This window comes from Ascaphus truei, chromosome 15, assembly GCF_040206685.1.
Source record: "Ascaphus truei isolate aAscTru1 chromosome 15, aAscTru1.hap1, whole genome shotgun sequence".
Taxonomy (NCBI): Eukaryota; Metazoa; Chordata; class Amphibia; order Anura; family Ascaphidae; genus Ascaphus; species Ascaphus truei.
Genome location: NC_134497.1, coordinates 51,972,554 through 51,988,153, shown reverse-complemented (window position 1 = coordinate 51,988,153; position 15,600 = coordinate 51,972,554). Strand labels below are relative to the sequence as shown.

At 42.0% G+C, this 15,600-nt stretch overlaps 1 protein-coding gene across 1 annotated transcript in view; it reads left to right on the top strand.

Moving 5' to 3' along the window:
* YWHAB (tyrosine 3-monooxygenase/tryptophan 5-monooxygenase activation protein beta) overlaps positions 1-14,626 on the top strand; it is a 35,832-nt gene extending 21,206 nt beyond the window's left edge. The window contains exons 5-6 of the mRNA XM_075572595.1: positions 1,695-1,790; positions 12,542-14,626. Of these exons, the coding sequence (XP_075428710.1) occupies positions 1,695-1,790; positions 12,542-12,598 (153 nt within the window). The 3' untranslated portion in view covers positions 12,599-14,626. The remainder of the gene's footprint in view (positions 1-1,694; positions 1,791-12,541) is intronic.
* Positions 14,627-15,600: the final 974 nt, after the last annotated feature.

Here is a 15,600-nt window from a genome sequence, read left to right as displayed (position 1 = left end):
GGGTCTCCAGAGCTGAGCCGCGTCAGTTTCTTCTCCCAGGACCCCTGCTTCCTGTGATACCTCCTGTAGGGGGTGGCAGCTCTGGCTGGGCTATCGAAATGGTGGCGTTAAAGCTCCCACGTCACGCAGGCCAATAGGAAGCCGTGATGTCCTACCTTACGGCTTCCTATTGGCCTGTGTGACCGGGAGCTTTAAACCTGCGGAGCTGCCAACGGCGCCCCCTACAGAGGTCTGCATCTCGGGGAGTAGGGGGCCCCCGGAGCTGAAATTAACGGGGTTCAGCTCCAGAGACACCCTACTTCCCAGGTATATAAAAAAAATACATGTTCTGTTGCTGTAAGGCAAACGTGCCGTAATTCTGAACACAATATGCAGACGTATCAAAGCTAAATATTCTATTACTTTCAATGGGATTTTATCTTCCTTTCATATTAACGGTGCCGATTTTATTTGCCCCAGAACTGCACCACTTTTGCCCTAATAAATAGACCCCATCTTCATAGATATCCTCCCCTTAAAGCAGCCTCCTACGCCCCCCCAGAATCCTATACGTGTTTAACTCCATATAATGTTAGGATCTTGTCCCCTCAGCAGGTCCCGCTCCTAATTTTGGAAACAAAAATAATAATTTCTCCATCTCTAGAGTCTGAGCTGACCTTGGTAACCTTTGCACTGGGCTCTGGGGAGATCTCCATTTTAACCTCCCGGGCACTAAATATTTCAAACACTTCCCCTGTGCATCGGTTTAAAAATAAATAAAGACAGCGTTTGGAAGAGTTGCTGTGACATCTTGTGGCGTCTTCCTGTTGGCCAGCGTGACCAGGGCCTTTTTAAATTGCACCGAGATGCCGGCACCACTTTGAAGGTCTCCGGAGTTAAAATTAACGGGGTTCGGCTCCAGGGACCACCTGCTTCCAACCCAGGGGGAAAGCTTATTTTTGTTTTTTTTGAGGGGGTGGAGGTAGTGAGCATACGCTCCTTCAAAACTACAATTTTGCCCCCCATGAAGTTTTCTTTTTTACTTCCTGGGTGCGCTCGGCTCCTGAGGGCCAACACAGATTTATTTTTTACTTTTGCCGCTACTTGCAATGAAAAGAAAGGTGGCTCCGGTTTCACCAAATGTCAGCTCATGATGGTGTCGCAGCTGTCTGACAGCTCAGAGGGAGGATGTTCTGAGTGGCCATGTTGTTTTTACCCGGACAAGAATTCTTGTAAGGAAATTGTAAAATGTGATCTCTCAGAAACCAAGTGGTCCCCCGTGGCTTGGAGTGCTGGGACTCTGCTCTCGGAAGCCCCTTGTTTCAAATGAGGTTAAAAGTGTGTGTCTCTGTCTATATAAAAGGCAGAGATTGCTGCTTTACTGCCATTTTTTGCTAGAGTCAGAATGACTGAGCCACGGTGCTGAAGCAGGAATATTCCTAATACCTGGCCTGTTGGTGGCGCTTGAGGACTGGAGTTGGGTACAGGAAAGGCTATTACCACCTTTCTCTTGGTGGAGGGTGGGGGGGGGATGGTTTCTCACTTGGACTACTCCTTTCCCGTGTGTTTGGACACACTGATTGTAATGTTGCTATGTGAACACATTCCCACTCCTGATTTTACGACACACGTATTTTGGGGATCCGGCTCTACGCTTTACTTGTTTTGTTGCATTTGTGTGTAACAGGTAACAACAAACCGTATTTGAATTGCAGGCATTTGATGAGGCAATAGCTGAACTGGACACGCTGAACGAGGAGTCCTACAAAGACAGCACGCTGATCATGCAGCTATTAAGGGACAATCTTACAGTAAGTTGAATGTCAGCGCAGCGTACAGTGTTAGATGTTTGAGGACTTGTTAAAGGGGTAATCCCCCTAGTACCCAAGTGAACTGACTCTAGTGATATGTTAAAGGGGTCTCACCTTGTTTACCCAAATCTGACACCTTGGTACACGTTGGCACCAATGACCGAGAGAGATGGAGGGTCCTAAAAAAAAATAATAATAATAATTTGGGGATCTAGGCCGCAAGCTGAAAGCAAAGACCTCACAGGTAGTATTTTCTGAAATACTACCAGTGCCATGTGCCAGAGAGAGAGTCTGAGATTAGGGAGGTTAATGCGTGCCTGAGAAAGTAGTGTAGGAAGGAGGGGTTTGGGTTTTTAGAGCACTGGGACTCCTTTTCTTAGAGGTGAAATCTTTATGGTAGGGACGGATTGCACCTCAATGAAGAGGGATCTTTGGTGCTAGGGGATAATGTTAAAAATGTTGGCGGAGATTTTAGACTAAGATGGACGATGGAGGGGCAAGAAACAGACAAACTAAATAGATTAGATGGGGAAATAGCAAGGGGTTATGGATGTAGAATGTGTGCAAGTACGAGTTTGGCAAGCAGTGAGACACCCATAGTAAATACAGATACTAGAAGACTTCTAAAGACTAAACCCAATTTGCCTAGAAAGGCAGGAGCAGATAACATAATAGTACAGGCTTGCTAATGCAAGAAGCCTGACCGATAAAATGGAGGAACTTGAATTAATAGCTACAAAGGAGCAGTTTGATATAATAGATATTACTGAAACATGATGGGATGAAACGCATGACTGGGCAGTTAATTTTAACGGGTTTGTCCCTTCTGAAGAATCGAGCAAATAGAAGGGGAGATGGAGTATGTGTTATATGTTAAACCGGATCTAAAACCTATTGTAAGGGATGATGTCTATGAAGGGAATGATGAAAATGTAGAGACTTTGTGGATAGAAATTAGCAGTGGAGGTAAAAGTATAAAGAAAATGTTTGTGGGAATATGCTATAAACTACCAAATATCTGTGAGATTGAGGAAGCTAAAATACTTTTGCAAATGGAAAAGTCATCAAAACTGGGTCATGTTTGCATAATGGGTGATTTTCATTATCCAGACATAGACTGGGTCAATGAGATTAGCATTACAACAAAAGGAAACAGGTTTTTGGGGTGCTTAAAGACAATTACATTATTGAGGAACCAACCAGGAGAGGGGCAGTACTGGATTTGGTAATACCAAACCATGCAGACGTAATAACAAATATTCAAGTCCGGGAACATCTGGGAAACAGTGATAATATCATAACATCGTCTAATTTTAAATAAATTATCAAAAAACATATTACATGAGTTCAACAAAGACTTGACATTTTGGACAGGCAGATTTTCATAAACTGAGGAATAATCTACAAGTTATAACTTGTGGTGATATTTTTCCAGGACAAAATGTAGAAGATAAATGGGCAGTCTTTAAAACATTGTTAGCAAAGCACACTTATCAGTGTGTACCCTTGGGTAATAAATATAATAAAAAACAAGTCTAAGCCAATGTGGGTAAATAAACAGGTAGGGGAGAAAATGGACAAGAGGCAGGCATATAGATTTAGTCAGAAGGGACGGAGACATCATATCAGAATTTATAAGGAATGAATAAAAGTTGCAAAAAAGCTATCAAATTAGCAAAAATGGATAATGAAAAAAGGATTGCAATAGAAAGTAAGGTCAACCCTAAAAAGTTCTTTAATTAAATAATAATCCCAGAAGAACAGGGCATTACTGGCCAATAATGCCCTGTTCTGAGGATTATTACTATTCTAGGCTAAATGTATGCTTATTTCATAAATAGACACTTTTGTATAGTTAAATATATTTTATTATTAAAATAAAATGGTAAATATATGAAACCACCTCTATATACGCTTACACTGCAGATATCTATATCCACACACTGCCGCCCCCTCTGTGTGTGCGCACGCGCACACACACAACACAGCGCCTCTACACACACACAAGCACACGAGCTCTAGACACAATACAGCACCTCTACACACACAGCAGCTCTACACACACAGCAGCTCTACACACACAAACTCTGCTGCTACACACACACGCTACACCCATACACACTGCTACTGACACACACACACACACACACACACACACACACACACACACACACTGGAGCTCTAAACACACACACACCACAGCAGCTCTACACGTACAAACTCTGCTGCTACACACACATGCTACACCCATAAACACTGCTGCTGACGCTGACACACACACACACACACTGGAGCTCTATACACACACAGTAGGTCTATACTCACACACACATCAGCTCTACACACACACAAACTACTGCTACACATACAACAGCACAACACACACACACACTGCAGCCACAATAAAAAATGCAGCCACTTACTAAATTTTGCTCTCCCACCTCTACACACAACACAGCACCTCTACACACACCCCACAAACTGCTGCTACACACACATGCTACACCCATAAACACTGCTACTGACACACACTGGAGCTCTATACACACACAGCACCTCTTCACAGATATACAACACAACAGCACACACTCACACACAAACTGCAGCCACAAACAAACTGCAGACAGCCACTTACTTCTTTGCAGACTCCCCCCCCCCTCCAATTCGGGAAATTAAACAAAAAACACAGCACACTACGCTGATAGTGAAGTAAGTATTACAAAAATTTATAATAAAAGGTTAAATGTTCTGCGTACATCAAGCAAGATTTTGCAAGCATCATGAAAGCTTGGAAGGGGGTTACCGCACGCTGGAACTGGGAACCACAGGTCGGAGTCTCAGCTGGTTAATTCATACAGGTCGACAGTGAAGTAAACCGGTGATCCCAGGTCTACAGACCCCCCCGGGTCTAACGGCAGTCAAGAATGTCCTTAGTGTAGCAGTGTGAGTAGGAGGGGCTGGTACACTTCCAATGTGGGATCATGAGTGCTCGTCGTGTCCCGAACTCTCCCCGACACTGTCGGCTCTTCCGATCACGTGACCCTGGTGCGCTGGTCACTCACTGATGACGCAGCTTTCGCGGGATCTTCTCCACAGACGCCAGGAATCGGTGTGTTCAGGCGCGGTGGACAGAAAGTTTAAGCAAACTTGCAGTGGGAGAAAATGTAGATGAAGCTAGTGTGCAGCTATTTGGCATTCGTCCAACGCGTTTCGTAGCTGAACGCTACTTCAGGGAATGAGAAATTAGGGCAAGGGTTTAAAAGAAATACCCATCAATCCTGGATGATAGGTCAAGTTCTCAAATTACCCGGCGAATCATCGGGCTTGCAGGGGAAAGTCAAACTGCTGCATACGTAATAAACATTTATACACTTAATGAGCAGCATAAAATACACAAGTGTACAGAATAAAGTACACACATAAAATTACAAGGATAAAACAATGAACAGTAGATGCTGAAAGAGAAATAGATCACAATTAGAGATACAGTAATCAAATAATACCAACAACATTACTAAGATAATCTCAGAGAAGAATGATGAGAAAAAAAAAACAATATGTATAAGAGAGCAACTGATAATACTATTAATAAAGGGATCAGATGTCTATGTCCTCATTTAACCTTTAACTCTGGGAATAAGCATGGACTGCCTGTCCATGCTTAAAGATCTTGAAAGAGTCAGGAACATGGACAGGCAGTCCATGCTTATTCTCAGAGTAAAGGATACTACAGGAGACCCTGGCAGTCCTATAGAGATACCCTTTGTCACTACCTTTAATTCTGTGAATAATAAGATAGAACAAATTGTTAAAAAAAACATTGGGTGATCTTGTGTAATGATCCGGTTTTAGGTGACCACATCAGACATCCCAAAATGTATTTATAGGAGGGCTAAGAATCTTAAACATTCACTTGCCCCTAGTGATGTTGTTGGACTAAAACCGAATCATGTAGACACCAAATCATGGCTCAACAGTAAAGCCCATGGTAATTTCAGTTGTGGGAACTGCTCAGTGTGCAAACATTTGCACACTGAGAGGAAAACATTCAAGTCACATTCAACTGGTGAGAGCTTCGCGGTCGACAGTTTCATTAATTGCAACGCTACCCACCTAGTGTACCTGATCAATTGTGCTTGCAGCCTCCAGTATGTAGGCATGTAGGCCGTACTAAAAGATGTTTAAAAGTACGAATTCAGGAGCACATTAGAAATATTAAAAGTTTGTATGAGAAACATAGTTTATCGCGCCATTTTGCGTCACATCACAATAAGGATCCTTCAACACATGTTTAGAGGAATTAAAATTGTACCTAGAGAGAGGAGAGGGGGAGATAGAGTTAAAAGTCTCTCCCATCAGGAGACTTTCTGGATATATAAGCTTGAATCCCTCTCCCCGAAAGGGTTAAATGAGGACATAGACATCTGGTCCCTTTATTAATAGTATGTGTATTATCAGTTGCTCTCTTATATATATTATTCCTTTTTCTCATCATTCTTCTCTGAGATTATCTTAGTAATGTTGTTGGTATTATTACTGTATCTCTAATTTTGATATATTTCTCTTTCAGCATCTACTGTTCATTAATTGTTTTATCCTTGTAATTTTATATGTGTACTTTATTCTGTACACTTGTGTATTTTATGCTGCTCATTAAGTGTATAAATGTTTATTACGTATGCAGCAGTTTGACTTTCCCCTGCAAGCCCGATGATTCGCCGGGTAATTTGAGAACTTGACCTATCATCCAGGATTGATGGGTATTTATTTTAACCCCTTGCCCTAATTTCTCATTCCCTGAAGAAGTAGCGTTCCGCTACGAAACGCGTTGGACGAATGCCAAATAGCTGCACACTAGCTTCATCTACATTTTCTCCCACTGCAAGTTTGCTTAAACTTTCTGTCCACCGCGCCTGAACACACCGATTCCTGGCGTCTGTGGAGAAGATCCCGCGAGAGCTGCGTCATCAGTGAGTGACCAGCGCACCAGGGTCACGTGATCGGAAGAGCCGACAGTGTCGGGGAGAGTTAGGGACACGACGAGCACTCATGATCCCACATTGGAAGTGTACCAGCCCCTCCTACTCACACTGCTACACTAAGGACATTCTTGACTGCCGTTAGACCCGGGGGTGTCTGTAGACCTGGGATCACCGGTTTACTTCACTGTCGACCTGTATGAATTAACCAGCTGAGACTCCGACCTGTGGTTCCCGGTTCCAGCGTGCGGTAACCCCCTCCATGCTTTCATAATGCTTGCAGAACATTTAACCTTTTATTATAAATTTTTGTAATACTTACTTCACTATCAGCGTAGTGTGCTGTATTTTGTTTTTTGTTTTTGTTTAATTTCCTAGTTCCAGGGGTGGTGAGCCAACCCATTACGACGGCTGCAGACGCTATTTAGTTCACTTCAATACAAGGTCATACATATTTTATTCATTTGCACCTTTGGTCACTTGCACCTGTATGGAGATCAGAGTTTAATAATTACTGGTTCTCTTTAACGTGTTAATCAGTACTAGTTGTGCACAGTTTTGTTTTCTTTCTGTTTAAAATCCTCCCCAATTCAACTGAATCTGCTCAGAAAATCTGTCAGCTAGGGAGGGGGAGGAGTCAAACCGTGGCTGATACTTTTTGACCAATCCCCTGCCCTGTCTCGGCTGTTCTGAAAGCTGATTGGCTGGAAATAAACAGATTGACAACTGCACTTTGCAAGCTGCTAAAATTCCGGGCATTACTGATTGGTTAAAATTCCGGGCATTATCCAATCAGAGCAGGGTTTTCAATAATGCCCTGAATTTTACTGATTTCGCCTATAAGTACTTTTAATAACAAAAAATCAGAACAGAAAATATAGGACCCTTTCAGTATGAGATGGGCAGGCAGATTATTGGAGATAAGGAAAAAGCAGAGGTATTAAACACATTATTTGCCTCTGTGTTTACCAGGGAATAATCAGTTTCAATAGTAGTGCCGCAGGAGGAAGCCGCAACCTCCATATTAATGAACAATTGGTTAACTGAGGAAGAAGTTCATAAGCGACTTGATAAAATTAAAGTAAATAAGGCACCTGGCCCCGATGGCATACATCCAAGAGTTCTCAAGGAGTTAAGCTCATTAATAGCCAAACCATTATATTTAATATTCAAGGACTCCATTTCTACAGGCTCAGTACCACAAGATGTGCTGCCTATATTTAAAAAGGGAGCTAGATTACTACCGGGGAATTACAGACCTGTAAGCCTGACTTCAATAGTAGGGAAACTACTTGAAGGTTTAATACGGGATAATATTCAGGAATACCTAATGGAAAACAAAATTATTACTAATAGCATAGATTTATGAAGGATAGATCATGCCAAACTAACCTTATTTGTTTCTTTGAGGAGGTAAGTAGGAATTTAGACCAGGGTAATGTATTTGATGTGGTCTACTTAGATTTTGCAAAGGCTTTTAATACGGTTCCACACAAGGTTGGTGTACAAAATAAAGCAAATTGGACTCTGGAAAAATATTTGCACCTGGATTGAAAACTGGTTGAAAGATTGAGTTCCTCCAACAAATCAGGGGAGCTCGTCTCGTAGTTATGAAATAAAGAAACACTACATAGTGTAATACTGTTGTGAATAAATTTGTGCAAACAAAAGCTCAAAAATGACTACTCACAATAAAGCAGTCAAATTCAGGCAGTCATCCAACTTAAGGGGTGGATGTTCCCTGTGTATACAGCAGCCACCAGCCCCCAACCTCCAAGGAGAAAAAAAGAAGAAAAGAGACCATATAGTGCAGATGGTATTTAGTATTAAAAGGGATTAAAAAAATGCAGGCTTACACTTCATATGATCGAGGTAGGCAGTATGATATTATAGGTAGTGGGTGCTCATCTGGTCGCGATCCTTTTGAGTTCCTCACTATCCTCTGCTCCACCGCAATACTCTTGCGTCCACGCCAGGCACTCCCGTTGCGTCACTTCCGGTTGTTAAGCGAACTTCCGGATCTGATGACAGGGGTGGACCTCAGTTGTTCTTCCTCTTTGGTATGGGCTGAAACACTCTACATGTTTCGCCGTTGTTACGGCTTAATCAGGAGTGTCTGTTGGCTGCTAAACTGGGTTTTAAATACTCTAAGGCCCTCCCTCGCTGTAATATTCTATTGGCCAAACAATTATGACTCACAGGCAAACAGAGATAGTGGGCGTTGATTAGGTGCATACACCTCCATTCATTTAAAAAAGGGGCATTGTTTACATACATTTTTGCCTAAATCGGCACATATGATAAAAACAACCTCTTATGATTCCAAAAGGAGGTACAATTTATACAAATAGCCGAATGTGGCATATAAAACAGCATAATAAATTATATAAAATTGCCTGTGAGTCATAATTGTTTGGCCAATAGAATGTTACAGAGAGGGAGGGCCTTAGAGTATTTAAAACCCAGTTTAGCAGCCAACAGACACTCCTGATGAAGCCGTAACAACGGCGAAACATGTAGAGTGTTTCAGCCCATACCAAAGAGGAAGAACAACTGAGGTCCACCCCTGTCATCAGATCCGGAAGTTCGCTTAACAATCGGAAGTGACGCAACGGGAGTGCCTGGCGTGGACGCGAGAGTATTGCGGTGGAGCAGAGGATAGTGAGGAACTCAAAAGGATCGCGACCAGATGAGCACCCACTACCTATAATATCATACTGCCTACCTCGATCATATGAAGTGTAAGCCTGCATTTTTTTAATCCCTTTTAATACTAAATACCATCTGCACTATATGGTTTCTTTTCTTTTTTTCTCCTTGGAGGTTGGGGGCTGGTGGCTGCTGTATACACAGGGAACAACATAAGTTGGATGACTGCCTGAATTTGACTGCTTTATTGTGAGTAGTCATTTTTGAGCTTTGTTTGCGCAAATTTATTCACAACAGTATTACACTATGTAGTGTTTCTTTATTTCATAACTACGAGACGAGCTCCCCTGATTTGTTGGAGGATCACCTGGTGCAAGACGAGTGGAACAGTCTTTATCAAGGGTTGCAGTTTGTTTCTAAGTTTCTTAAATTTTTCTTTAGATCACTTGATTGTTATTATTATCACATTGCTTTATTATTTACACATGTGGTTGAATTGTATATTGTCACATTTAGGGTGTGTTAGAGCGCTATTGTTAGTTTTTTTCACTTTGAAAGATAGAAATTTTTAGGTTGGGTGACAGTTGTGAATGGAGTACCTCAGGGATCGGTACTGGGACCCCTGCTTTTTAACTTGTTTTATTAATGACCTTGAGGTTGGGATCGAGAGCAAAGTCTCCATCTTTGCTGATGATAATAAATTGTGTAAGGTAATAGAATCAGAGCAGGATGTAATTTCTCTTCAGAAGGACTTGGAGAGACTGGAAACGTGGGCAAGTAAATGCAGATGAGGTTTAATATAGATAAATGTAAGGTTATGCATTTGGGAAGCAAGAATAAACAAGCGACTTACAAATTAAATGGGGATAAATTGGGGGAATCCTTGATGGAGAAGGATTTAGGAGTGCTTGTAGACAGCAGGCTTAGCAATAGTGCCCAATGTCATGCAGTAGCTGCAAAGGCAAACAAGATCGTATCTTGCATCAAACGGGCAATGGATGGAAGGGAAGTAAACATAATTATGCCCTTTTACAAAGCATTAGTAAGACCACACCTGGAATATGGAGTACAATTTTGGGCACCACTCCTTATAAAAGACATGATGGAACTAGAGATTGCAGAGAAGAGTCGCCAAATGAATAAAGGGGAAGGACAATCTAATTTATGAGGAGAGGCTAGCTAAATTAGATTTATTTACATTAGGAAAGAGGTGTCTAAGAGGGGTTATGATAACTATATACAAACATATTCGGGGACAATACAAGGAGCTTTCAAAAGAACTATCCATCCCAAGGGCAGTACAAAGGAGACGGGGTCATCCCTTAGGCCTGGGACATAGTAAGCGCTTAGGTGCTGCTGCTCGCTCTCGCTTTCTGCCGCTCGCTCTCGCTTTCTGTCACTCGCTCTACCAGGAGCTTTTTGCTGTCCTGACAGAGGAGAAAGCAAGCGCTTGGGAGGCGGATATCACTGTGTGTGTCTCACTTGGTAGCTGTCAGTGTGTGTGTCACTTTGAAGTTGTGTGTGTGTGTGTGTGTGTGTGTGTATTATATAATATTTTAAAAATTAAAAAAAGACATGTGAGAATAAATTATTTATTAACATTGTGCAACTTTGATAAATATATTCGCACGCACGCACGCACATGCATACACATACACACACACAAAGGCACACACACAGGCACACACACAGGCACACACACAGGCACACACATACACACACATACGCATACACACACGTGCATACACGCGCATGCGCACACACACACACACACACACACACACACATGCATACACAATGCACGCACACACATGCACACACACATGCATACACAATGCACGCACACACATGCACACACACATGCATACACAATGCACGCACACACATGCACACACAGGAGACACAGGAGACATGGATCGGGGCAGAAGGGGGACATGGATCGGGGCAGAAGGGGGACATGGATCGGGGCAGAAGGGGGACATGGATCGGGGCAGAAGGGGGACAGGGATCGGGGCAGAAGGGGGACAGGGATCGGGGCAGAAGGGGGACAGACCGTCAGGGGGCGGGCCGGGAGCGGGGGCGTCACTGGCCGGGGGCGGGCCAGTGACGTCACGGAGCTGGTTCGCCCTCATTGGGCGAACCGCTCACGTGACCGGCCTGTCTCGCCGGCAAGCGGCTGAATTTTAAATTCCCCTAAGACCTGCGCTTCCGCAAGCGCGCGGAAGCGGAGGTGAGCCCCTACTAAAGCCGCTCTAATTGCGGCTGTAGGGGCTCAGTGCTGAGCGGGAGCGCGCGTCTGCACGCTTCCGCCAGCAAGCGCCAAACATGGCCAAGGCCTTAAGGTTGGAGGAAAGGAGATTTTACCAGCAACAAAGGAAAGGATTCTTTACAGTAAGGGCAGTTAAAATGTGCAATTCATTACCCATGGAGACTGTGATGGCAGATACAATAGATTTGTCCAAAAAAAGTTGGATATCTTTTTAGAAAGGAAAGGTGTATACAGGGATATACCAAATAATTATACATGGGAAGGATGTTGATACAGGGAGTATTCTAATTGCCAATATTTGGAGTCGGAAAGGAATTTATTTTTCCCCTTATGAGATATCATTGGATGATATGTCACTGGGGTTTTTTGTTTGCCTTCCTCTGGATCAATATACTGTAAGTACGGATATAGAAAAGTGCCTGTCTAAATTTAGCATAGGTTGAACTTGATGGATGGATGTCTTTTTTTCAACCTCATTTACTATGCAACTAAGTATTTTACATTTATTCAAGTTAGACATGGGAGGGGTTTGATTTCCTCTGCCTGCTCCCTTTTTGTGGGATGGCACTGTGGGATCAGCAAGTGTTTGTACAGCCCCAGTTTTCTCCCCCCATATCTTTATTGGCTCTCTGATAAGAACAGTGTGGGGGAGTAAGGGGAAGGAGCACTTAAATGACTTCTCCATTCAGAGGCCCTTACGTAATGAAACTGTCAGACTGCGGCTTTGCCCATGTATTGTATGTACAGACTGTGTGTTTTCTCATGTATAATATGTACTGTGTGTTTTCTCATGTATAATATGTACGGTGTGTTTTCTCATGTACCGTATGTACTGACTGCGTGTTTTCTTGCAGCTATGGACCTCAGAGAACCTGGGAGACGAAGCTGATATCGTAGAGGGAGACAACTAGTGGATGCCACGCTTCACCCTTTTTTTTTTTTTACACTGTCACTCTCTATTGTATACACATATATCCCTTTTGTGCGACAAGTAAAGAGAATAGTACATCGACTTTCACAACTTCAGTGTAGCAGAACAATGTGTAGATTAAGAAAGGAAACAAAAATGGCGGCTGTTTTTACTCCAGAGTAACACAGGAGGGGCCAACTCCGGTCCTCGAGGGCCACCAATGGGTCAGGTTTTGGGGATATCCCTGCTTCAGCACAAGTGGCTCACTCAGTGATCATGCCACCTGTGCTGAGGCAGGGATGTCCTTAACCTGATCTGTTGGTGGCCCTTGAGGACTGGAGTTATCAACCCTTGGTTAACATATGATATATATTTTGTGGCATTTCTAATTTTTCTTTTTTATAGATATGATTTAAATGTTGTCTTCCCCCCCTCCCTCCCCCTTTTTTTAGCTGAACACTGTGATTACGGGGTTTTGTTACTGAAAAAAAATTGATTGTAGACTAGTGAGATTATGATGTTTTTTTCTTCCAAAACTTCAACGTATAATAAAACAAAGTCGAAGTACAATTCTGCTGTATCCGCTGCACAGAATGTTTAGTGATCATACTGTGACCCTGGGGATGGGATAGGACCATGTTATCTTGAAATTGTTTCTGTGATGATGCATTTTCCTTTGGAGATGAACACTACGTACAAACCCCAGTTTGTAAGCCTTGGCCATAATCTAGTCTCATTTTTGAATATTGATAGTCGCATTGAATTTTTGAAATTGTGTAATTGCCACAAACTGTAAAAAAAAAATGAATTAAAAAAACACCCACTTTTTTACACACTTCAGGGGCTCACAGAAGATATGCTGTACAATACAATGATATTGGTAGTTACTGTTGCTGATGTAGGGTTACAGATGTCCGTTTCTAAAATACATGTATAAAAATTGTGTATGGTCTTCCCATGAATATTTGTTGTGGAGTATCTTAGAAATCTGGTCGTTTTCCTTTTTGTTTTTTTTTTTTGTTTTTTTTGGCCACAGTATTTTAACTGTTGATATTGTTTTTTAATGAAAGCCATTGCACATTGTTCCACTTGCCCTTCCTTACAGCACCTACATATGATTATTCTCTCCGTACTTCGATCAGCATAACAATACATTTGTATGGTTCAGTTTGAACAAGTCCCCCGATATATAAATTGCATTCCCTACATTGAAAATCTCTCTGGTTTTCCCACACGATTGGGTTTTGATTCATAATCGACAAGCGATACTAGAACATGTTGTTCAGCAACAAAATTGTAGATTCTATTTTTTTGGGCGGCGGTACCTAAAATAACAATTGGTCAAAAAAAATTTTTTTTTAAATAATGCATAAAGTACTGTATTAAAATGAAGTAATTTCTGTCCCAGTATCACAGTATAATCCCTCTTTTAACATTCCACTTGGCTGTAAACTTTTTCTAAAAGTGTTTGTCCTTCTGTCTCAGGGGTGGCCAACCCAAGTCTTCAAGGGCCACTGACAGGCCAGGTATTGGGAATATCCCTGTTTCAGCACAGGGTGGCTCAGTTAATGATTGAGCCAACTGTGCTGAAGCAGGGATATCCTTAAACCCTGACCTGTTGGTGGCCCTTGAGGACCGGGGTTGGCCACCTCTCCTCATCTGTCTGTTTCAAAGCAAAATTCACGCACTGATTTTCAAATTTCCTTCTAGCCGAACAAAACATGCAGTTATTACTTGCGCTTGATAAATGCAGTAGTGAATGTGGAACTGAGCCTGTCTGTATATCTGGTAGCTCTTTTCGCTTTGTTTTTACTGACCAGTATTCTACCTAAAGTTTGCTTCTGTGTTGGTTTTATCACCTAGCACACACGTGGTTGTGAAAATAGTCTAGCAAAAAAACAAAAAAAAAGAAGAAATATCTGGTTATTGGTGTACTCAAATTTGTGTATGTATTTTCAACAGTTCTAGTTTCACCCTACACAGGAACATGTAAGAATTCAAGAATGAAATAAATAAAATAAAAATGTCATCAGTTCAGTGTGTTCTGTTCCGCCACGAGGAGAAACATCAATATTAACTTTTTTTCATACACCATTGGACAGCTACCAACGGTTACATTGGTATTTCAGTTTGGAATATGTCTACACTTTTTTTGTGGGGTTAGTAATAAAATGTAAACTATAGGCCCCTATCTTATATTCCATGAAGGAGTCTTCAAGGTGTAGAGATTCCCAATGGGGGAATCGTGAAGTATCTCCAAGAGATTAGCTCCAAAGAAAATGACGGCAGATATTGGCCAGTATAGCGGGTTCCTGAGCCTATGGGAGATTGTACACTTGGGAAGGCTTCAAACTGCACCTTGACGTTGGGGCTATAGCGGGTACTTACAGCAGGAGCTTCCAAAGTAACTCCCCACAATGCTTTGCATACACAGCAGCAAGGCATTGTGGGGCATGACTTTGGAAACACCCGCAGTGAGGAACACCCATGCTACTTGCACACATTGAGGGGCAATTTGGGGCCTTAAGAGACCTTGGCTATTCAAATGAATGGCTCTAAAATCTTCCTGACACACAGGGAAGACCCTTTCACAAGATATTGAAGAGACCCAAGTCTTTGAGTCGGTGAAATGGGAAGGAACCAAGTAGGAATCAAACGTTTTCCAACTCTTACAGATATAAAGCCCAGATCCACAAAAGAGTGCTAAGCTTTAGCACACATCGGTTCTTATCCTTATGCCTGATAAAGTGTATATATGGCAAAAAAAAAAAAAAATGCCAGATCCAGCATTTTAGTAAAAGTGATGAATAGAAACTGATACTGGTGAAGTGCACAATTGGCTATACAGATAATTAAAATGTTTGGAAATATATAGTAAAAGGGCATTGCAACCTTTTAATGAATCTGATTAAAATATATATATTTTTTTAAATATAAGAATTGATGGAAATGGCAAACCTCTGTTCATGTACAACATGTATGCATACTAGGTTGATCAAATAA